Below are 25,850 nucleotides of genomic sequence, written 5' to 3'. Positions count from 1 at the left end.
ATGTTACTAACCGTGTCTTAGCTCATCTTTTTCCTTTTCTAGGTTATGAAAACATGTCTTTTTGGAGTGGATCTCTTCAGACGTCTGTAGGCTGTAGAACTCAACTGAGCTTTAGGGAATAAAACCCAAAATGTTTAGAAACTGGGAAACTGTGACACATGCTGACTGTTCTCGTGTGTGATGTAAAAGTGAGCAATAAGAGCCCTACTCAAGCTTTCATGTGCAGTTTGCTCCCCGTGAGGCTCCTTATTGCCTCTTGAATGTTCTTTTAAAGGGTTAAAGGGCAGCTGGGGAGAGCCAGCTGGAGACAAAGTATGTGCTGTACATGCTGCTAATTGCAGATACATTCATGACGCAGCAAATTCAACTTTATTTGTGGTGTGATTTGCTTTTATCAGATTTTTAAGACATTTCTTGTGTGGTGGAACCTTTTCACATCTGCAGAGGTCAAATGATGTTTGTTTCCCAGGTGGATATATATTTGTTAGTGGTTGGTCAGCTTTTTAAATATATTTTATTGAATTTATTGAATACATTTTTATTTCTATTCAATAAAGAAAGGATAGAATTTCTTGATGCTAAACCACAATTGTCTCCATCTGCATAACCAGATGATATTTCCATGGATAAATACTTTGAACTGAGGATTAATTCTACAGGAGAAATGCTATTTTACATTTTTGATAATGTTACACAAATAAATCATGTGGTATCTTTACTGATATTAATAATCAGTGAGTGAGTTTGTGCTTGCTGTTATTTTGATGTTTCTTCTGCTGTAACTGGGAGCAGTGGGACAAAGTACTTTGCTCTGTTGGTGTGTTGCTGTTTCTGACTCAATGAAAAGTCGTTCATGCTTATATAACACCAGTGTGTGCCAGGTTCAGGCACAATAACTCCAGCTCTACTGGCTCTAACCTCAGCCACGACCCTCAAGATCATACTGTAGCTGCACAGTTGGAAATATAAATTCATTCTTTATTGTGGGGCAAAATATATATTTGAACAAATGTCTCAATGGGTGGAGAACGCCAGCACAGTAAGAATGTAAAATAAGCTCCTTTAGTTCGACTCTGAGGGTGAGCATCTGCAAACTGACAGCCTTTGAAGAAGATGAGATTAGCTGATGCTAACAGATCAATGACACTGACAGCAGACCTGAACTCTCCCAACACAAAATGACAAAAAGTAACACCAGACAGGAAGGAAATGAGACAAATAAGGCATTTTTTAAACAAATGATTTAAATTGTTCAACTGTTGACAAAAGAAGTGAAAGTAAGGTACAGATATTAAAGCTTCACGGACAAGCGTGCCGGCAACAACCACAAGCTACAGATGGCCGTTTCATTTTGTTGCGCAAGAAGCACGATATGAACCAATCCTGTCCAGTCTCTCCGTTTGTCTAACAGTCCTGTTGTTAAATTATCATACATGCAAGCATTAAAACTGTCAGTGTTGTTGGAGGGAGCAGTCCATGTTTGACAGGATGTGTCGCTTGCTAGCTTTTGGACAGATTAAAACACGTGTGCTCGGTTGGGGCGGGGGCGGAGCTCTAAAAAGCAGGTAGCGGCGTGATTGGCCAAAGAGCTTTGGCAGGGCTGAAGCTACAAAGCCCGTTAGCCGGCGTTTCTCCTGGATAGACAAAAAAAAAAAGGCAGGAGTTCCTGGGGTGGCAGCAGGTTTTTGGGCTTTCGAAGGAAAGTGAGGCGTTGACATGGCAACGAGACTAACTTCCTCTTCTCATCGACGCGTCCACCCTCCGTCACGGCTCACATGGACTCGAACTCATCGATGCGCTGCTTGGTGTTGCCTTGGCGGATCTGACGCAGGGTTTTGTACTTGTCCCTGCCCGCCCTGACATTCTCGGCGTGCAGCATGTCGTTCGTTGTTTTCTTGGAGTCGTCCCGGGCTTCTGCCAACTCTGAGCTCAGAGCCTGGACAGAGAGCAAAACATTCCAATTGATTGTTAATGCAAGGGATCGGTCTCCACTGATGTGTATTACATGAAACCAGACTAACCGTAGCACCACCCCTGTCATCACTGTATTCATATATTTGGTCTTACATGTCGTATCAGCTAAAAGTAATCAGAAAATTGTCTCCATGCACAGTTGTAGTCAGCAGGAGCAAAAACTAGTTTGCAAGAGGGAATCAGACTGTTATCATGGATGAAGTAATGAGCACATTCAACTTAGATGTGCATTTTTCCAGCAGCTTTACGAGAAAGTCCTTTCAGCACTGTCTGTGTATGTCAGCACCAGTATCTGCTCAGAAGATCTGATGATCTCTCCACATGAGCACGAAGGCACACGGCAGGTAAGACTGCGGAGAGGAAGTCTAATGAGGCCATATCACAGGTGTTTTAGAGTGTGGCTGCATTAAGAATAAAATGAGCCCCACTTTCTGATTGCATGTTTTGAGGAATGTTAAAAGTTGCATCACTGCGGTCAGACAGCACGTGGTGCATGAGCTCCCTTTACTTCCTGAAAGTGATGATGGTGTCGTTTCCACTTTTGGTTTGTGATGTGACCTGAGAAACTGTCTATTCATGGCCTCTGCCTAATTAGTTGCAACGTGTAATGTGCATTAACAGCTTTTTTGTGCACTTCTGGCACTTGCAGTCTGAGAATGATTCTGACTAAAGGTTAAAATAATACCTTCAGTCGGCTCTGACTTGAAGGACTTGAGACTTGTGGAATTGTGCCTTCTTTGACAATTAATAGTGTTACAGTGGCCGTTTTATTCCCCATCTCTCTGCTCCTGCGCTGCTGCTCACCTGCAGCTGCTTCTTGACACGCTCGTTCTTCTGCGCCTCAGTGATGCGCTCCTCTTCGCTGCGGTGGCTGGTGACGCCCTCGCTGAGCAGCTCGGCGCTCGCCTCGGCGTTCGTCTCGTCCTGCTCGTCGTGCTCTGGGGCCGGCAGGGTCGTTATGGCCGTCTTCAGCTCCTCCCTGGTCTTCTCCAGGTCTTCTTGTGCTGACAGAGCCTGTAAACAACACACGTGAATACTTACAGACACTGACAGCTTACAGACATGAGTACAGACCACTGACTTCTGTGATACTCACTGGATCAGGGTTTACATACTGTGTACTGTGTCATCAGTCTGGAACCATTCCTGCTATTTTAACAGTATGCTACATTAAAATAAGACAGCAGGGCCCTGCTGATCAGTTCATGATGCATGTATAGAAAATGAAACTCACGACAACAATAAAACTGCCCACTGAGGCAGACAGTGGGAAATGTGTTGTCCCTTTAAATCCCTTTTGGAGTCTCCACTCAGGTTGTGATTCCTGTGTGTCCTGTGATGTGTCCTTTTTCTGTCACCACTCACATGACTTTGAGTAACACGCTTCATGTGACGTGTCTAGCTGTATGAAATGAATGCTGGCTTGAACCTGAGCAGAAGGCTGCACAGTTTTATGATATTCAGCAGTGCACACAAGCACAGACAGGACGAATGAACTGAATGACTCGTATAATTCCTATTCGCTCACGTGCTACACGTAAAGCCCATCGCTGGATATTCAGTTATGCATCCACGAAATGAAAATGTATGCCTACATATACTGAGACGCTGCTGGTTCATTACTGTAGGAGGGATTTTTAACCTCTTTTGAAAACTAGGAAACACTGTGAAAGAGACCATTGTAATTGTTGAGTCAGATCAGCATAACAACTATTTTCCCATCTTCCCATTCCCCTTCACTACAGTTGGGACCCTATATAACCACTAATCAATTAAACTATTAATCCACCTGACTGGAACAGAACAGATGGAGGGTTTAGATTGTCTGTAAATGCAGGCCCAACATATCTAAAGGTGAGTTTCTGTAATCTATGATTTATTGTTTGTCTGACTCAGGAGGATTGTGAACATCATCACCATGTCAACATCAAAAATAAATTCACTGGCTGTCTATTCCTCTCAGAACACATGATTTTTTATGGGGTAACATTTTTAATAGTGCTACTTCTAACCATGCGAGTATTTTTGTGGAAAGCATCTCTATCCTGGTCCATTTGGTCCTATGTCATCACTTCTGATAAAGTAATAAATTAAGTCTCAGTCTTAACATCGACTTAAAAAGCCAAGGCCACTTATCCTGTTAAACAGCATGAATTTAATGGCATGAATTTAATGGCGTGAATTTAATGTGCACTAGTAAATGTCATGTTGTCTGCAGGCTGTTGCTAATGTCGTGAGCTTGGCTTTGATATGGAGCCAAACGCTCTGAGTGATTCTGAGGTGAACTTAAACCTGCAGTTTGAACATTTCCACCTCGGCAGGTGTTGCAAGAGAGAATGAACATATAATCACTTTGTTCACAGGTGAACACACACACACACACACACGCACACACACACACACACAAATGCACAAAGGAACAGACATGGAAGCATACGCTCACATCCAAACATACATTACCTGTTTTATAAAACAGGAATTTATCGAACACACCCTGAGTTAACCACAGCAAACGCCACAGACACCTGGAAATTAAAGGAACATTCACACACGCATACTCTCACACATGCAGTTCAATCTGTCCAGAACACATGAGGCATTTGTGTTTCATAGTGTTCCTGTGGCTGCATAGTTACGCTTTATGCTATATCATTTTGAGAGAAAAAAAGATATTCTGCACGTCACAAAGCTCATCATTTTTCTATAATAATTTCAACCCGGATTCTTTGCAGTAAAACATGAAACAGATTTCTTTGTTTCCCACTCATCAAACCGCTGTTTCTCACTGTCCTGTGGTGGTGAGGACAAACCTGAAAGAAACCACACATGTTGTCGATTCTGCTTCCCTTTTTACGACCTGATTTGAACATCCAGCTTCTTCTGCGCTGCACTACCTGAGGGCGAGAGTTTCAAGGCAACCTCCACCTGTGTCAGTATGCTTCCCACCCGGGAAAACCGCCGTGCGGTATATGTTCTGTGGAGCTGCTGCAGCTGGCCGAATTGCTCTGATGCAGAAGTCAAACCCAGTTCTGTATATTTTTTTTTATGCAGACACACACACACACACACACTGATATACAGGGGTCACATTACCTTGTGTTGCCATTCTGTCGCTTCGTCTTCTTTTTTCCTCTTGGCTTCCTCAAGCAGAGCGATTTTGGCAGTGAACTCTGCTAACTCAGCAGCCTGCGGGAGATAACGACACAGAGTGAACTCAGTGTGGCGTCTAACCAGCAGCCCCAAACCACAAAGTGCTCACAATTTACAGCAATAAAAAACAGACAGAAGCAACTTGACTGGTAGCTTTGCTTGATTTTCATGATTGCAGCTTTGAACAGACCCCTGGATTTATCATATCAGTAAACCCTGAACCAAACAACTGCAATACCCCTCGTTAATACTTTAGCCTAGGCTTGTTGAAGGTATAGAAAGCATAACAACAAGAATAAGGTATGCCAAGCAACTGAATGTTGGAATATTAACTTTCTCCAAGCTGATATCTGATATTTCTCAATAAAAGAATTTGTTGTGTGACTGAAAGTCTCTGAAGAGTTCATACATATCGTAACTCGTGCTGTGCAGATTACTGTGACTCTTACTATTTACAGGCAGATGACAAACACACCCAGATCCTTCACTGAATGAGTATAACATTAACTGAATCATAGTTTATGTCCCTCACAAGTCGTTTAATACTGGCGAGGTAAACAGTAAAATTAGCATTAGTTGGCCCTCTAACACAAGAACTGTGCTGTGGTGCAGCAAAACTTTGTTGAATAATTAACCTGTTTGACTGTAGTGACTGTTTAAAAGTCCACATTCATCAAATGAATAAAATATTAAATATTCAATTCAACATTTCTTTCATATTCCAGGCTAGAAAAACCCAAACTAAATGTATGATGGCAGGTAAATGTCAGCTCTGATCCCTGAGTTTAAATGGAGTCTTATCTTATCTTATCTTATCTTATCTTATCTCATCTTTCACCTGCACAGAAGCACTAAACTAAAGGCTGCTGGAGCCGGGATCAGCGGCTGTGACTGAAGTGTGAGTGCAGGTACCAGCTGCTCCTGGTTCTTCATCTGGTCGGCGGCCTGCTGAGCCAGCGCCGCCTTGGCCTCCTCCGCCGCCTGCCTCTCCTGCTCCAGCCGCTCCGCCTCCTCCTTTGCCCGCTTCCTCTCCTGCTCCAACTCCAGCGCCCTGCGAGTCTGCTCCTCCAACTCTGCACGCACATGCAGATATACACGATGAAACCGGTGAGGGAACACAACAAAATGTGGAAGCCAGTGTGGAAATGCACACCGGTTTGAGTGTGTATGTTAATTTACACACACGGAAGCAGATTTATCAGTTTCATCATGTGGTCCAGAAGTACATTAAGAACAAGTCTTGACCATGAATATGAACAAACCCCTTGTTGCAGACAGGTGTAATCTCTGTTTCTAACCAGTTCAGACTTCACTTAAACATGTGGAGAGTCTCAGGTCTTTGGGTGAGTTTCATTTAAAACGTTCAACTGGATCTGTCATAGAGTCAAATGCTTTTTAATGTTTTTAAAATGAATTCAATCTAACCCTCCCTGACTTTGACAGTATCTTCTTGTCCTGGTCTGATGTTCTTTTGAAGGTGAAGACTGTGAACTTCCTGCCATTATTTAAAACACGCTGCATGTGGAGTTAAGGCTTTATTTATATGTCTTTCTACAGTACTCATCTGTGACCAGGGCTGTTACAGAAGCTGCAGGGTTTTCATCATAGCAGATTAATGTGAAGGAGTAAACGTGCGGCCTGCTGCTCCCTTGAAGCTGCTCCTCCCAGACTGCGCTGGAGCCTCCACTTTATGCAAATTCAGCCGGAGATAACATGTCTGTTTTCACGTTAGCAGACATTTTCTGGATTTTTTTTCTTGACAAGGTAAACAGATGACCTTTCAACTTTGGGAAATGTTGAAAAATGCAAATTAGAGGTTACAAGAGTGCAGTACATTTTTTAATTATTTTTTTATGCCTGCATAGTTTTCCATTTTTACATCAACTTCAGTTTGGCTACTTTTGTTGTGATCAGTCGAACTTTTCAGCGTTCCACGTGACATCTTCAATTATTATTCAAAAATATTGCAGCATAAAAAAAGACATGAAAATATAAAATCATGAAACTCTAACATCAGTATGAATATTTATGAAAATAAGGGCTGGGGATCATTTGATTTCCTTTTTTTATACTAGTGCAAATAAGACCAAGTTTCAGCTTCTGACACCCAAACTTTTTTGACACTTCACTCTGACACAATATATGTCTCACTGCAAAACCTTTTTTTCTATTCTACAAAGAAGCCCCAAAGTTGTCTGATGCTTAATGTTCACAAGAGGAGGTTTGCCTCACTTAACTAGTCAAGAACGATCAAATCATTTGTGTTTAGCAGCTCCTGTGAGGACAGAAAGTCCAAACTCCTCCCTCTAAGGGTCTAAAAGTCAGTGTGGTCCTCACAGAGATGGAGGCACTGGAGTACATGCTGCACTGTAGCTGCTGCTGGTGCAGTCATACCTTTCTGAGCTCTCTGCGTCTGCTCTTCAATCTGCCTCAGCCTCTCGATCAGCTCGTCCTTCTCTCTCTCTATCCGCTCCTTCTCCTTCTCAGCATGCTCGCGCTTCTTCTTCTCGTTCTCCAGCTGCGCTCTGTCAGAACGACACAGGACACAACCATCATTTCAGATACTCTGCGCGCCCTCCTCACTGACCACTCAGGTTGCCATAGTTTCATTGTCTCATCCCAAAAAAGCATGTGGAGACAAACGGATCGGGTGTGTTATATGAACGTGTAAAACGAGATGTATTGTGTTTGTTTCCTGCAGAAACAGCAGCTCCTGCACTAACACACTGAACCCTGCAGTGGAGAAACATGAGCAGGAGTTTTTTCTGATGCAGCACTGCCCCCTATTGTTCACAAGGCTTCATCAATGAACGTGCACTTCAGACATTAGCTAATACTTGTTCACTCAAAGCACCATGTAGCACACACTGGGTGCACACAGGGTGGGAAGCTGCTATTGAGAGCTAACTGTAGTCCTCCATTTACTGTAAGCTGTTCAGGGAGCAGAAAATGCTACACAAACTGATTTAATTAGCCTGTAAATGGAAGCCCAGTCATGTACAGTATATACATAATGAGTTCCATCCATCCGTCCATTAGCCATAACTGCTTATTCTCTGGAGGGTCACAGGGGGGCTGCAGCCAATCACAGCTGACATTGCGTGAAAGGCGGGGCAAACCCTGGACAGGTTGCCAGTCAATCACAGGACTGTGTACTGAGGTGATGAATGTTTCAGATGTAAGGATAGATTATTAGCTTGCTACCTTGCTTCCATTCATCTCAGAATTAACTGACCCACAAAACAGGAAGTTTACTGCTCACAAACCCAGTCGTATAAAGTAAACCATCAAGCAGCAATGGATGACCGTTATTTTCAACACCAGTTGACTGAGTTTTTAATGAAGGGCACTGGGGTAATGACAATTTCAGTCCTTGAAAGAAATGAATTTGCATCGGAGGCACTTTTTAATTTTAATACGACTTGAAGAAATCTACAAGCAAGATAGGAAAGTAGGACAGAAGGCAACTTGGTTGGGCAGTGTTACACATTATGATAAAGACAGGATTGAATGTATGAGTGTATGTTATCCTCCCAACGCATTAACACAAGAGTGTGTTTGTGCCATTGTGTGTGTGTGTGTTGTTCAAATAATTAGGAATAGACTAAAAAAGCACACTGGAGTAGTGAAAACTATCATTTCCAGCAGGAATAAATGAAAGATGGTGCTTCCAGACCAACCTATAGTCATGAAATAGGGAAAGCAGCATTTTTGTACCTCTCCATCTGTTTGTGGTGCTTCTCCTCTCTGGCCTGAGCCTTCATTTGCTGCACCTCGATGGTGTCGGGCTTCCTCCTCCTCATGTACAGCTCATGGTTTCCCATACATAACGCCAGGATGCGCTTGTTGATCCGCAACCGAGGGGCGTAGAACACAAAGTCCTAGAGGAGACACATAGGATGGACATCAACACACATTTAAAAGAAACATCAGCGATCACACACCTTTCCAACACTTACTGGAGCTTTCTTGTCGATGGGTTTGATGACAAACTTCTTGTCGTTGAAGGAAATGTTTCTGATCTCACTCCAGGGGAAGCCGATCTTTGGTGACAACCTGAGGCGGCAGGGACAAGATTTTTAATTAAAAAGGAGATAAATGATTTAATTCCAAACTCTTTGTCCTCCAAACTTCCAGTTTATAAGCACATCAGCACGCTTTGACAGTTTCAAACATCAAAATTATTGTTGATGTTGGCCGTCTGAACAAAGCCTCTGTGTCGAGGTTATTCATCAGCTATGCTGTTCAACACCAAAAGGGGGCGCTGTGGTCAAACCAATGCAATCCAAGGTCATCCAGAGTACACTTCATGCTCTTTACCGGGTTTAATATAGATATGGAAGAATTTATCACTTGATGCATGTGACATACTTTTGAAGACAAAGGGAAAACTATATTTCTTGCTTGTGATTTGTTTATGTAATCTGAAAAAATGATTTTAGTGATTGAGACCTGTTGCCACTGCAAACAATTTTATAAGAGATTTCTTCTACCAGTTAAAGTCTATAGTCATCAAGTCATCACTTCACAGCAATAGTGAATCAGCTGTAGCAGGGAATCTTCCTAAAATAGACTTTGTGAGTGGGAGTTGTTGTCATCGACAGAATCATCTCTTGAGGTTTCATTTTTTTCCTCTTTGTTTTCAGTTTTCAGTTTCAAGGCGTGCCGATCACATCAGCTAGACCGGAGGTTTCCAAACGTTTGACGTTCAATGATTAATGTGAAATTAATCAATGAATCTGAGGAACTCTCACAGCTTTGTATGTATGTAGTCGTTGTGTGTGTGTGTGTGTGTGTGTGTGTGTGTGTGTGTGTGAGTTGGTTACTTGTCTTCGTGCTCGTAGATGTTGAGTCCCAGAGCGTCGACCCCCAGCCACAGTTCTGTGCCCTTCTTGTTTTTAATTTCAAAGTAGTTGACGCCGTACATCTCCAAGTCCTGAGCGATCTTCAGGTACTCCATCATCGCGTCCTCCCTGCACACACACACACACACGCACAACATTTTTCTGTCCATGTCCTCAAAAATCAGGATCCTTAAACGATGATATAGTGATTTCTCTCCTCCCCATCACCCCGACCCCAACACCCACACACACTGACCTGAGCATGCTTCTGTGTTCCTCATGCCAGGTCTGTATTCTGTCTTCCCATTGCTCCTTCGTCAGCTTGTGTTGCTCCAGGACTCTGCAGGGCACACATGGACAGAACAAATATAGAACAAATACATGGGAGAAATGAATGACATGAATGAATCAAAGATACTTCAGCATGCTCTCTCTTGCTGCGCTGCTGCACTTCATCAGGCTGAGAGTTACAGGTTTAACTCATGATACCACACTAGCAGTGCTTTACATAACGATGGTCTCACCATATAGGTAATTAGCACAATATCTGTAATATTAAGGGGTGACTGTAGCTTAGGTAGCCCTGTAGTTTGGCGATCTGTGTCCTAGCTCCTTGTGTCCAAATGTCCAAAGTTTCCTTGTGCAGTATAGTATAGTATTAGTGTAGAATAGTTTAGTATAGAATAGTATAGTATAGTATAGTATTAGTGTAGTGTAGTATAACACAGTATAGTGTAGTGTAGTATGGTATAGTATTAGTGTAGAATAGTTTAGGGCAGTATAGTATAGTATAGTATAGTGTACTCTAGTGTAGTGTAGTATAGTATAGTATAGTGTAGTGTAGTATGGTACAGTATTAGTGTAGTATAGCACAGTGTAGCGTAGTGTTTCCTGTACCTTTGTGGCAGTAGCCGGTCAGAGGCCAGGTAACCAGGCTTGTGAACGTCTTTGTTGTAATCTCCATACTTGGCCTGGACAGCATAGGAGGCCACCAGCACAGCTGTCTCTGGGGGACAGTAGTTCTCATCATTTAGAATGGCCTCCTTCACCTGCGCACACACACACACACACACACACACACACACACACACAGAGTCAGTTGTAGCCTGTAGTTTGACATAATACGTATTATAAAGAGCAGCAGTCAAATCTGTCTGAACTATTGGAGGGGTCATACATCAGCAAAGTCACATGAAGACAACAACTACAATCACAGCTGTTTATCAGGCTCCGAGTACCTGCAGGAAGAAGAGTTTCTGCGTGATCTCCTGGATGAGTTCCTCAGAAACATCCTCTGGGAAGAACTTTGCTCTGAACTTGAACTGCAGAGGATTCTCCTTCTTTACATCCTGCTGGGTCACCTGGAGAAAACACCCACAAACGACACTTTATCCTCCACCGTTCGTCCTCACCTTCACTATATGTAAACACGGGTAATAAGCCCAGAAGAAACCCAAATCTGCATCTTTTTATAAAACATTAAAGAGACATAAATATATAAATGCATTTTACTGATGCTGTTTTTTGAATTAAAGCTTCTGCCAACAGAATTTTATACTAAGATTAAACACACAAGTTTTTAAGCATCACAGGAGGATGAATGTTTACTGTTTACAGGCTTTCATGACTTCAATATTCAATTATTATATCAAGTTTTCTAGCTGTGGGAATTAATCTACTTGCACAAATGATGAAAACAGGAATAAAGAAATTAACTAGAAGTGGTCACATGGGTAGAAAGTCTTTCATTGGCTAAACTTAGGCTCTCTCACCTTCTTATTGAGTTTGAGCCACGTGACGTAGCCTTTACTGTCTGTGTACTGCAGGCCAAAGAACCACACCTCCCTCAGACCCACCGTCTTCACCACCTGCAACCACACAAATGATTCTGGTTTTTATCAGTTGACCGTGGATACAGGACTGTTGATGAGTGGAGGCTGCTCGAACAGACAAGAGCATTAGTGAGGTCCAACAGAGATGCTGGGTGATAAGGTCTGGCTCACAGTCGGTGTTCCACTTCATCCCAGAGGTGTTGGGTGTGGTTGAGGTCATAGCGCTGTGCAGGCCAGCTAAGGTGCTTTCACAACGAACAGGGAAAACCACATAGAGCATGCATGGGAACACTGGCATGCTGAAGCAGCAAAGTGTGCACCAAACTGGAACCACTAATTTGGCAACATATTATTGTGTAAAATATCTATGAAGATTTCCCTTCATTGTAATTAAGGGACTCAGCCCAAATCTGCATAAAATTATGAGGATGCAGCTGTCCACATACTTTTGGCCATAGATTGTGTTTCAGGTTAGATTAACTATCTATAATTAATTGATGTTGCCATTAAAAATGCACACACATACAAACAGACTAACAACAACAGAAGATCCCCTCCAGACCTGCAAAGCAACATTTTTATGGTGCTCAACCAACTTCAATGTTCCACCCTTCCTCCATTCCCTCTCTTCTTCTTCCTTTTCTTTCTGCTCCCTTCACTTCTAACTTGATTTTCCCTTTATACCCTCGCAAACATGCTCCCATGCTTCGTCATTCACAAACTGTCGTCTCATTTACAGAGAGAGGGAGAGAGAGAGAGGGTCCCTGGAGGGATGCGGACGCTTACTCAGACTCTAATGTGATTTACACAGTCAATACGACAGCACTCACTACCATATAATTAACTCATACTCAGACTCACATAAACGCATGAAATAACCATGTCTATCAAATACTCACAGGCATAAACAAAGAAAAAAAAACACTAAACCACCCAACAAAAACACATTGCTGCAATGGTAGCTGCACAATCCATCACATTTGCACACACGCGCACACACATACACACACACACACACACACACACACACACACTCACACTCGCACACACACACACGCAGTGCCTCCATTGGGGCTGGGAATGCGGTATGCAGAGACAGCTATGCAGATGCTGGGAGCTCAGCATGCAGATTTAGGAGTGAGGCTTCAGAATGTGGATAAATGATTGGGGAATGTCGGGACGAGAGAGGAGGAATAAAAAGAGGAAGAGAAAAGAGGAGGAGCAACATAGACGGGGCAGAAAAACCTAAGGCTAAGGCCTTTTAACATTCTGTGTGTGTGTTTGTGTGTGTGTGTGTGTGTTTGAGTGAGCTTATGGCTGTTTGCATTTGGCAGGACAGGATCTTTATAAATGGAGCCCTCTTTTCATTCATGAGAATCTGCACCATTTAAAAATGAAACAGCTTTCAGGACCGAGTGAAGGCTGTTTCTTTGCATGACTCATTATCACAGAGCTCACCATTCACTGCTGGAATGCACATAACCTCAACACAGCTCCAGAGCCCAAGGTCTTACAATCGCTTGTTTAGTCCAGAAGTTCCCCCCAAAAAAAGAAAAAAAAAAAAAGAAACAGCAAATCCTCACATTTAAAAAGCAAGAGCCTGTGAATGTGTGCTGGTTTTGCTTGATGAATGACTTGAATGAGTCAAGTTCTCTGTTAACTAGCTAACCGGTTCACTGACTCACCGCTCATTGTTATTCAGGAAAACCCCACAGACAAATAATAGTTCTTAACTGGTTCCTCAAAAGGCGTTGTGGTTCCTCAAAAAACCATTGATATATAAGGATCTTTTTCTTTAGTGGATGGTTCTTCGCATGCTCCATGTACTGTAGTTCTTTGAAGTATTAAAGGGTCTTCAGTTTTACTGAGTTATCTGATGGTGGTTCATGGCCTAAAATTATTAGCAAAATTAATCAACTACAAAAAATAAGTATGAAAACCCTTCCAACACAGATAACTGAGCAGTAATTTAGCGACCTCGTGTGTTCTTTGATGTAAGTCTATGTGTTTTCAATGATTTGTTTTTCCATCTCAGTCTCAAGATCACACACGCACAGTGTTTCTGTCATGTTTGGGGACATAACATAGACTTCCACTCATTTCCTGGAGACCCCAACCATAACCACTGCATGGTCTTCACCCTAATATTCAATGATTTATATTGTGGGGACTTGCGTCCTCATCACAGAGGCCAGTCTCCACAACGCGACTGTGAAAACAGATTTATGTCCTCACATAATGAGTAATGTATGTCCACACACACACACACACACACACACACACACACAAACAAACATAGTTTATGCATCTAGTTGGACGAGAAGAAACGCTTGTAAAAAAACATCTCATTCATTAATGTGGTTTATAGAGAACATAAAGCATAAACTAAATAACAATCCAGCAAGTTGTCTGACCCACATCATCAGCATAAATGTGCAAGCTTAACGAATGTTAATTGCTAAACATTAGCTTTAGTGAATACTCCCAGTAATTTATCGACCATAAAGTGTCCGACACAGCAACACTTCATGATTTAGTCTGATGACACAGACGTATTGTTACATAAACTCATCCTGTTCTGTGATTTGATGGCATACTATAAAAGACAAAAGAGCGACAACAAGAACAACAACAAAAATGCTAAACAAAGACTCTCTCTTTCTTTCTGTCTTCCTCCTTCTACGTCACCACAGTCCCAACAAACCTCAGAGCCTGACATGAAACAATGCTGAAAGCTGCCCTTTTACTTCCCAGACACACACTCATGCACAGAGCCACACCATCCACCCAGCACTCACATCCACTGTCTGCTAACAGCTCCCAGCTTAGACAAAAAGCACTCTGTGTGTCATCTTTGTACCGAACCAGTACCAACCCAGACCCAGCCAAGCACCCACTGGCACACACACGCGATCACTTTCAGCATTGCTTTTCATCAGTGATGGACAACAGACAAAGTGATTCTTCCAGCAGGTCACAGAGTTCGCTTTGAGAGACCAGATCTGAAGTTGCGTTGACTCTCTTCTCCCATCTAACGCTTCAAGTATTTTTCGGCCCTCTAGCCGCGGTGGAAATTTCTGTCCTTACAAATGATGTGAGTGAAACCTACCTGATCAAACAGCTGTTTGCCTGTCGTGCTGGGCTGGATGGCAAACTCCAGCTCAGCGTCCATGGTGGTGACGCGCACATTGATCTGCAGAAAAGAACAAAATGCAGCTTAATGAATACGACACAAATGAGGTTTGATTCAAAGACATGAAAGTGCTGCAGTCCCCACTGCAGCCGCTGATAGTACAAAGTGACAATTAACAACAGGATGTGCTAAGGAAATGAAATGGAAGGACATGAAAATGGTTAAGACAGAGTGAAAGGGGGAAGTAAAGTGTGAAACAAACCTAAAAAATAGTGTGAAACAAATAAAGAAAGTGTGATGGAAAAGACCATAATAACATTTGAAGGAAAGCTTCAGCAAATAAGGAGCAAACTGGGAAAGAAGTCAAGCCTGTGAACTACTGTGACCCTCTGCTGGTGGGACAGCCTGTGCCAGCTGTGTGTGTGTCCTCCTATCAGACTTCTATAAATATTCTTCACACACACACACACACACACACACACACACACACATACACACACTCTCTGTGTTACAGCCAGTGTCCATGTAAGGCGCCGGCTGTTTACGCTGCTCCTCCTGCCAGGAGGCAGCAGAGAGGAAGCTGCTTTCACTTCACGCTAATGAGGGAAAATTATCAGGAGCCTTAACCACACAACTAAAATTATGTTCATTAATGTGGAATACAAATATAAACGATGTGAAAGATGAGAGAAAAGAAAGACAGCCGTGCAGAGACCTACTAAGAAACTACAAAAACCATGATCTCTGCCCTACAGGAGCACTTCTACTGGCTCCTCAGGGTCCACAGGCCGTCAGCACAAAAGAGTGAAAGCTAGCACCAGGATAACAGAGAAATAAAATACATTTGATCACATGACAAGAAGCTAGATGAAAGGATGAGTCAACAGGATCATGAATACCTCCCATTAAAATCAATGTGCTGCTGTTCCTATGTTTTATATTTTATCCAGAGCAAAAAAAAACACAAAAAACTAAACTAAACTAAACTCTAATGTGTGGGTTTAAATTATTCATGATGATAAAATAAATAAATGTTTCATTGCTACTGGGAAGGCAGCAGTGAGGTGTCGTGCATTGCTGCAAAAAGAAGAAAACAGTTGCGAGAAGAAAGCCGGTGCAGAAAGGCATTGTGGGAGTTGCGTGCAGTCAGGTTTGATGTTCACAGTCAAATGTGAGCATCTGAAAACTTTATTCAGGACTGCTGCCACATCGACACGTGTTATTTTATCGAACTTGAATTTTCATTGGAGTTAACAAACGTTAACACAGTGTGTGTGTGTGTGTGTGTGTGTACGTGTGCGTGTTTATTATGTTATAACATGAAATCAGAAGACCATCAGGCTACAAGCGGTACAGCTAGTGGAAACCAAAGCAGTGTCTCACAGTAATCCCTTCTGGGCCATGTTCAGGCTCAGAGTACTGAACTCAAACACACACACAAGTCTGCAAACACACATTTGTCTGTGTGTGTGTTCCTATCCCACTGGAGCTGTAATACATAAAGCTGTGCTGCGGCTGCAGTAAGCAAACCCAGCTGCAGAGAAACCAACTGACTGTCCTCGAGTAACCCTGACGGAGAGCGAGAGAGCAGAGCAGATGAGAAAAGGGTAACAACGGCACGGTAAAAACCTGTAACCTGCCAGAGGGGTCGAACTGCTGTGTCAGTAGGGTGTGTGTGTGTGTGTGTGTGAGAGAGAGGGAGGGAGAAAAAAAGACAAAGAGATATAGACAATGCCTGAGGGGAGCAGAGTGCATCAATCATAAGAAACCAGCTGTCAGAATATACCAGACTCACAGACATCTCAACTGACCTGAAAAATATACACAAGGACCACAGACACACACACACACACGCATGCACACACACACACACACACACACACACACACACACACACACACCATGCCCTGCAGACAAAAGCAAAGGAACTCTACCCCCACGCCCTCTGCACACACACACACAAACACTTTAAGAATATCGTGCAGACAAAAGATGCACGCAGATGTCTGGCATATTTGCCGCTAAATGACTTTTCGATCAGTCGCTTATCAAAGTTGTAGCCAATTCACTTCCTGTCAATCAACTAACTGATTCATCACGAGGAATTCTGACCCAAATTCATTTCTTTTAAATGATTAAATAAATCCATGACCTTACTATAGTTGAGCCTTGTCGACTAAATATCACTTTGAGATCTTCATACAGCTTGGGGTGCCCTGGAGCTCACCACCTGTGTACCATATATCAAGTCTGAACCCTTACAGCAGCCAAACAGGTTCGAATCCAGCCTGAGGCCCTTGTCTGTCAGCCCCCCCCCCCCCTCTCTCACATACCTTTCCTGTCTCTCTCCAGCTGCCACTATCACAAATAAAGCAGTAAATGCCAAAAAAAGATACAGCTGGTCTTAAAGTTTGTCAATGTGCGCCTGTTCTCGTTCTACTTATGAAAATCAAAATCCAACGAGAGACAAGAAAAGATTTGGTTGTAAGTGTGTGTTTTGCATTTGTTCTGCTCCAGATAAAGAAGAAACAGCGAGTGTTTGCACAGTAGATGCTGGGGAAGTATGGGAATGCAGCCATATGGTGGTGGTTTGTGTGTGTGTGTGTATGTGTGTGTCTATCTGTCTATATGTGTGGGAGCACAGCCATACGGTGGCTTTACATGCATGTACAATGTGGACACACAATGAGGCGTTTTTCTGTGTCTCTGTGTTCTGGCTGATAAGGTCTCCATAGCAACGCCCTTGTGGCTGATTTTATTGGAACTGTCTACAAAGCCTTGTGGGCATCCTGAAGAAGGATTTAACACTTGACAGGGTGACCCACTGAGGACTGACCCCTCATCAGGTGAGAGACAGTCAAACAGCAGGAGAGCAATGAAACTCCAGTCAAATGTGTTAGAGCTGCAACTTACATTTTAGGTTTACTGGTTAATATTTTACAGTGAAAAGCAGAAAATCCTCACATTTGAGAAGACATACAAAACATCTTAAGTGGTTCATCTGTATATGTTATATTGCGACCACAAGAAAGTGATGTGATGATAAATCTCTACTAAAACCTAGAGTTGCTTTTGTAATGGATAGCCTCAGACAAAAAAACACAATAGAGAGAAAAAGGAAAAATAACCCAAAAAAGCCATCCGAGTGCAGTGTGCTGCTGTCTGTGAGGGTGCGACATTTGGACTGAGCTGTTTTAACATGCAAGTGTGTGTGTGTGTGTGTGTGTGAGAGACTGCTGGAGCACAAAGACACAGATACAGAGAGAGAGCAACATGTCTTCTAGCTGATAGCAACAAAACGTTAGCAGATAAAGCAGGCGGGCTGCACCAGACTGCTGGCCACAGTCCTTTCTTTTTATTGTCGACCAACTGCTTCTCATACAACTCTTTTTGGTGTTCGAAATATATGAAATATTGTTTGTGTTACACATACATGCAAGAAAAAATTATGGGACTATAACTTGCAGTTTTGTACTAGTAATAATCCATTTATATTAGTAATGATCACTACTGCCTCTAACTATGCTGCTTTTATCAGTGTGTCTACGATTACACTGAATATTGCCAAGACAAAGAAACAAAGCACAGGCCACTAGCAGAAATCAATCACCCACTTCTGCACAGTGGTGGTATGTGGAGTCGAGCAGATCTGGGGCAAAGACTTTATAATTAAGGAGGAAAAATGTAACACCATGAAATCAATTCTCCCTTTTGAAGCTGAGTTCAGGCTGCTTACTGCATGCTGTAAACTGCAAAATACTGATCTTAAAAATCTACTTGGATGGATAAAATAGCGCAATTGGCCGGTCAGGTTTTGGCTGAAAGTTTTCTCCCTTCTTTGTTTGTGAATTGAGTGAATGGTTTCCCACTTTAACTCACGTTTACAGAGCCAGATCAGAAGCACTGTTGGTTTGTTTTTAACTAACTACAGTGAAGCAAACGTTGTGAATAGGCAGCAGCAGGATCCCCGCTCACATGCAGTGAGGAGGGAGGTTTGGTGTTTTAAACGCTGAGGAAGCTCTGACAAACGTTTGGATGACATAGCTGAAATCAGGATGCTGACTCACACTTCAAAACAAAACAAATCCATTCCCACAACATGAATAACTGCTACTGCCACACAACGTTTTACGCTACTACTCAAAACCATCATCACCTACTGCCGAGGTGGAGTGAGAGTCAGTGAGCACCGTTCATCGGTATGCAAACCATCAAAACCACTGACTCATTACTAACCACAATGTTATGCTCAAGTCAAATGAGCTTTTCATCGCTTCATCCTGGTTGCGACTGAGAGGGTATGAATTCAATATCTGAATTAGAAGTGATAAACATACTGTGGTTAGTAATCCACACTAGACTATATGACTACTGTGTAAATTCCACCAGTCTTTTAATCATAAATACCCTCAATGCAGACAACCTGCCAATGACCGTAGCATTGTACATATGTATTATTCTTTATGTTGAGGGTGTTTGAATATACAGTGTTCACACTGTAAGAGCTGCTGTTGAGTGTTAGTTAGAGCCTGACCAATAGTCCAGTTGATCATTGACACATATCAGTATCAGCATAAGTCAGTTGATAAGCAACAAGAAATTGTACGATGACTACAAAAGTCTTTAATAACCAATTTTAAATGGAGCTGTTTGAAAAATGTTTGTGTTGATGTTAAAACAAGTACTGAACCAATGTTATATTTAAAACAAAAAAATCCCAAATAATATTATAATATAGACGTCAAAAATCCACTTAAATGTTAATCTTGCCCCACTGTGACTTCACGGCCGTCATAAAAGTCTCTACAAACCACTGAAAATCAAAGCTGGTGCGGGATTATTACTTTTTAGAGAATACCCTCACTTACCTACTGCAGTGCTGCTCAGCACTGCCACTGGTGGCCACAGCTTGTACTGCATGGACAGTCCTCTCACTTCCATTACAAATTTTATGACGTCATGAGTGACAGCCAGGACTGTAAACAGCAAAATGCAAAAAGCTTTAAAGAGCCACACAGCACTAACCTACTGTGCACCTTCTCTAATTAACAGAGAGTAGGAATATGTATTCATTTTAATTAAGAGTTGTGCGATGCATTAAGATTTTACTTGTCATAATTACAGTGGCATGTACAAATAGCTCTTGTGGTGTTTGCAGATTCCAGCCAAATCTTTGCTCATGAGGCTCTGGGGGAGAGGGAGTGTGCACGTCTGTTTCGTTCAGCAGGCTGTGTTTACCAGCATCCTCCGTGCCTCCATGTTATTCATAACAAGTAGTGACAGCTAAATAGTAGGCTAGTGTGTACAGGCGGAGGCCGCCCATGCAACACAGCCCACCTGTTGACTGGGTTTGTGTGCGTGTGAGAGACACAGACAGCCATAATTAAAAGCTGTTGGTCGCTAAGCTGGTTAGCAGAGGCTTTAAAGGCAACCAGGGCCACGCTGCCTTCTTCACCTTTTCTCTTCTCTGTTTTCCATCGTCATCCACTCTTTCCACTCATCTGCCAGACACTCTTCTTCACCTCCACTCTCTGTGTCTCTCCCCTACTCTTCACCGCTACTCTTTTCCTCTCAGATCTTACCTCTCCAAAACCACTTTCCCGCTCCACTGTACTACTCTAATGTCTTCAGGTCCTGGCATATACAGTAATGTGAGTATTCATCTGTCACGCTCTGGCTGTTTGTCTTTTCAAACTCAAAGAAAGGTATCAAGGACGTATGAGAGAACATTCATCCATCAGCACTGTGTCAGACCACACACGAGTCCACCGGTCCTGGAACTGATGCTTTTCACAGCACAGACGTGACACAGGCATCTGTGGGTTGATCTGGATTGGAGCAGGAGGAGGAGTTAGCGTGGCAGACACAGCTTCGCCTTCAACTGTGGAGTGAAAACACGTCTCCGAGCAGGATTGAGGAGTGATACGCAGAGCAGGAGTTATACTGATACTGCCGGCACTTTATTGATATAGTAACAACCAGAGAACGCTTGTTTCTGCTCGATACATGAAATTATTAGCTGATTCAGTTCCATGAAACGACTGATTGATTTAGCAAAAGATTTGCATTGACTCATCGCAGTAGCTACATGTGTTTAGCGAGTGTGTTTATAATTGTATGCACACTAAATGGCCAAAACTATGTGGACACTCAAGCACAGAACCTGGCTGCTGCCATTCACACACGAGAGGACGGGTGAGGTCCAGCACTGATGCTGGGTGACGAGGTCTCACTCACGGTCAGCGTTCCAGTTCATCCTACAGGTGCTGGTCTGGGCTCTGATCAGACTGGTCAAGAAATTAATTTCTTTATGGACCCCTATTTGAGGGGGATTTGCTCTATTTAGGTTTCCTGTCCTCTATGTTATAGCATTAAGACGTCCCTAAATGGAACTAAGTGGACCAGCCCAAACCATAAAAACCACCAAGACCAAATGAGCAGGGCTGTCCACATACTTTTGGCCATGTAGTCTGTTCCTGTAAATCACTATGCTATAAATCATACTGAGTGCAGCTTTATAAATTAATGTGAATGTTTTATCCTGACGCTTTAGTAATACAGCTTTTAGTGCGTTCCAATAAAGCCGTGACTGAATTTAGCGGAGGTTAGGGAGAGGGGGTGGGAGGAGTGGTGAACTTCACACCCTCCCTCTAATTAGATTTAGTGACTTGGATAATTCCCATTATATAAATGAAAATGGCCCTCTGAAATATTTAAAGCCTCCAGCGCAGGCGTGCTGCCCCCCTCCACCGGCACCCAGCCCCCAGGGACGCCATCACCAGGAGGGGCAACATGTGCAAAACGCAGCCATAAATCAATAATGTACGATGTCCCACCACATCTCACACCATGAACAGGCCTGATGAGCGCTCATTCACATGCACACACACACACACACACACACACACACACAAACAAAATCTATAAGCGCCTGAATAACATGCTTCACACTCAAGCAGACAGATATATTAAAAAAATAAAGACATTAACACATGTACACACCTTTTAGTTGTACAGATGCAAACACACACACACAGATCTGGACTGTGTCTCACACACAAACACACACAAACACACACAAACACACACACACATACACCCTTTCTCTTGCCGTTGGGGAAACACATGCGCTGACCAAAACATATGGGAAATCAATACATGTTTTAAAGGATTCTCCAGCAACATTTAACCCTTCAGGGTGTGTTATTGAATGAACAGAATGGGGTTTTTTTGTATTGTAGTGTGGTCTCCATGTTTGCTCTTGTCTTCCTTTTCTGTGTCTCGTCTCTTTGTCCACCCCCCTCTCAAAAGCATGATCTGCAACCGTAAAGGAGTCAACGTGCTTCCAACTGAAGCCCCCTTAGGACATGCACTCCTTTACGTTCATCTGACGGCAACTTAACATGTCTGTCTCGTGTCTGGATAAGCACCCAGGCCACTTTAATGTAGAAGTTAAGACATTTCCTTGGAACAAGTCAGAACTGAATGTCATCAGAAGGATGAAGGTGGTTCGGATAGATAACAAAAATGCAAAACCCTTTTTGGCCATGTCGCTGGCATAGCCCTGCGTGTCCAACACCCACATTATTAACTATACATGAACAGCGCGGTGAAATGTGAGATAATGATAAGAGTTGTGTCGTGGCATTTCCTCTTCTTAACTTGATTAAATCACCTCCTGTTTGTCCACCATTCTCTTTCGACACAGAGGCCCCTTCGAAGAACATGGAGGATGTGAATACCAGGGGACACCCCAGTTAAAAAAACACCATTAAAACGCAGCCTTGAGGAGGGTTAGGATCCAGACCAAATTCACTTTTTAATGGCCTGCCTGCGGCTCACTGGCTTACAGCCTGTCTCGCCTTGTCCGAACACAACAGACAGCTCCTGTGGGTGCTTTACTCGCTTGACCTGCAAAACTACCACTTGTGATTTTTGTCTTACATTTTGTTCTTTTGTTGCACACGCATGTAGCTACAAGCTAAAGGAGCCAAGCTAGCCTACTTGTTCAGTGATTGTGAAGCGTGCCTGCAGGGGCCACTCAGCTTCAGCTTTTAATCCAACGTGACATTTAAGTGTTTTCACGGAAAGAACAACGAGAGAACGCACCGAGGAGGCAGTGAAAGGGCTGATGGGTTTACTGTCCAACTGCCGGGCTTAATGTCAAAGTATAGCCGATAATGTAACCAGAGCGGGAGTTCCCCTCCAGGGTGGCTTGGGTGTCATTTTTCTGGACTGGATAAGAACAAAGTTCCCGTCAATCAGTCCTCTCTCAAACCCTCTTTCATCCCTCTGTGTGCCTTTTTTCTTCCCTGGGGTGTTTGGATAATTGGAGCTTTATTCACTCGTCCCAACTTTCTCCGTTGCTTACTCCTTTCCGTCCACCTGTCCGTCCACACAGCTCCTTCACGCTTAAGAAACTGCACTAAACACCGTCACAAGCCTACTTCCTGCAAACTCTGTCACTTTTTCTTCTTCCTTTCTCCTCCTTGCTCACCTTCTCTCTCTCCCTTCAGCTCCCATCCTCTCGCTACTTTTTCCATCACATCTCACTGGTCTCTTTCCAGGAATTGGGCCAGGCCTAATTCCCCATTACTGAGATTGATGGACCAGGGGCTCGGTACAGTCGCTGGCTGGGTGTAGATAACAGCCAGAACGTACAGGCGGCAGGACTGCAAACACCCTGCACCTACAAGCGCCCAATCCTTGCTGTAATTTTCACTGACCTCTGTCAATCTATTTTTAGTTGATGTGAGAATTATTTGGTATAGGCTTACAGTCAGACGTTGAGTTGCTCAAAGAACAAAACTGAGGTCGTTCAAAGGTTTGTTTTTCTATCTGCTGAAACAGATATTAAGTGAAATAATCCTTTCATCTGTAAACTTTGCTGCTGTTTCACACCTTTCCTAACTGCAAGAAAACAACTTAAATAGCTGAAGAGAATTAAACATTTTCTGTGCTTAATTTTGTTCACACCATGTCGGACAAGCATTCAAAACATCAATAACACTCCTGACATCAATTTATTGATCGAATCACGAAGCGAAACAATGCCGCGGTTCCATACTGAGCCGCCATCACAGAGGAGGCTGCAGGAGTTTACGTTCCTGCTTTCAAGGTTAAGCTATAGTAAAGGTAATAAAATAAATGGCTTCACAACCCGCAGGCCATAATCCTGTTATTCAAGCTGCGGTGCAAACTCAGCCTGTATGTGTTTGTGTCAGGGCGACGTGAAAGCTCCCACTGTCCTTCAGTCCTAAAATAGAGCAGAGAAAGCCCTCTTTGTGTTCGCTCCATTCAATAGACAGGACAGCTCCACAAAGTGACCGACTGTGTGAGCGTGTGCGTGCGTGTTTTCCCAAAACTCCGTGCACTCCTGTAACACATTACTTCTGACTGGGAGAGCTGATGGCAGACCCGGGGCTCACGTACAAAAAAACAGATGCACTTTAGGAATAAAGAACAATGGCTTATTTCTCTGTCCCTTACCTATTTCTTATCAGTGCCTGAAGCCCTCGCAGGACCTTCTAAGACCCAAACTTTAACCTGTAGCCTGTTTAAAGCTTTTACAATAAAAACACAGAAGTGAAGCTTTGCACAGGTGCAGTAAGCAGGAGAGCAAACACGTCTTTGACCACAGCAAAGACTGTTGATCTGAATATGACAGATTCTGCTGTGCCAGACATGGATTTCAGCTTTATCATGTTATGATCACAAAGACCTTAACCCCTGCAGATGCTGCAGATTGAAACATGCCTGCCAGCAATTCTTTAAAAGAGGGAATTCAAGAACCTAACTGTTCTAACATAACTTCTACAATCTGATAGTGAGGAAACTAGCAGTGGGAAAACCTTGTGAGATGAAAGAATATCCGTTCAGGCAGTAACTCTCTACATGACAGATTCACAAGGGTGGTGCAGTAAATCAGCCGTTCATCTCCAGCATGTTGGGTACTAACCGGTTTGGGCATCTTTCTCCTCTCTCCGCCCGTCCCCTGTTGCTGAGAAAACAGAAAGAAGTCGTCCTCCGTCTTCCTGCCTCTCTCCGGGGCACCAGCGCCTGGGACACAGCAACAGCAAAAACAAATGCACCAACGTCAACAAACAAATAACATACACATCAGGTTCAGTGTCGCCTCAGGCTGTCACGCACTGCGCTGTTCTGGGTCTCTCTCTCTACATCACATCGTCACTACTAAAAGAGAGAATAAAAGCAAACAATCAAAGATGAATGGGGCAAAGATCGGTGGTGATACCAGTACAGACTGGTCTACCTGGGAAGGGTTTTGCTTGAAAAAGGCATAGAGTTGATTTTGGGGTTATAATGATTACAAACGATCATCTCTTGATTAGTTCCTGCTCTCATCGACAAATCATTTAGCCTATAAAATGTCAGAGGGTAGTAAAAAATACACAAGCTCAGCTTTAAACTGCATAATGCAACAGTCCCAAGTCAAAAAGTGGCCATAAAAATGGAAACAAGGGTGGATGAGATTCACGCAGTGGTGCAAGCTGTACAGCTGAATCTGACTGACGTATTGCTTCAATTAACAACTCAAACATTGAGCTAACTGCTGTTAGCAACCGCTACCACCAACCATGTTTCTGCTGAGGGAAGATGACCCTGACAGCATAGAGACTTCAGCTGCTGCTGATTGATAAGAACAAAATCTGCCCTCTCCCAAACGGAAAACCGCTAATATGAACACATCATCGCTTCATCTCTTATAGAAAGATTCCCAATAAAGTTGCACCGCTGCATCTTTAGAAGAATTAATGAAACTAAACTGTGGTGTGAATGCTGGATGTTTGGAAAGGGCCTAATTAGTGCACATGGGATTTAAAGGTTGATGTAATAATGTCATAATGTAAGAATGATGTGGAACATTTTCAGGGCTGAATGGAGTTTCGATCTAAA

The 25,850-nt window shown here is 43.0% G+C and overlaps 1 protein-coding gene across 1 annotated transcript; it reads right to left on the bottom strand.

Moving 5' to 3' along the window:
* Window positions 1-553: 553 nt before the first annotated feature.
* LOC121616136 (radixin) lies at window positions 554-24,935 on the bottom strand. Its single transcript, XM_041950792.1, has 14 exons — window positions 24,892-24,935; window positions 14,910-14,993; window positions 11,741-11,836; window positions 11,207-11,329; window positions 10,866-11,017; window positions 10,225-10,308; window positions 9,951-10,097; window positions 9,084-9,180; window positions 8,842-9,005; window positions 7,519-7,649; window positions 6,037-6,197; window positions 5,068-5,160; window positions 2,779-2,988; window positions 554-1,936 (listed from the first exon to the last, which is right to left on the bottom strand). Exons 1-14 carry the CDS (start codon window positions 24,901-24,903, stop codon window positions 1,772-1,774), a joined length of 1,719 nt encoding a protein of 572 aa, XP_041806726.1. The 5' UTR covers window positions 24,904-24,935; the 3' UTR covers window positions 554-1,771.
* Window positions 24,936-25,850: the final 915 nt, after the last annotated feature.

Source organism: Chelmon rostratus, chromosome 13, assembly GCF_017976325.1.
Source record: "Chelmon rostratus isolate fCheRos1 chromosome 13, fCheRos1.pri, whole genome shotgun sequence".
Lineage (NCBI taxonomy): Eukaryota > Metazoa > Chordata > Actinopteri > Chaetodontiformes > Chaetodontidae > Chelmon > Chelmon rostratus.
Note: the sequence above shows the minus strand (reverse complement) of the source record. Positions and strands in the feature narration are given on the sequence as shown.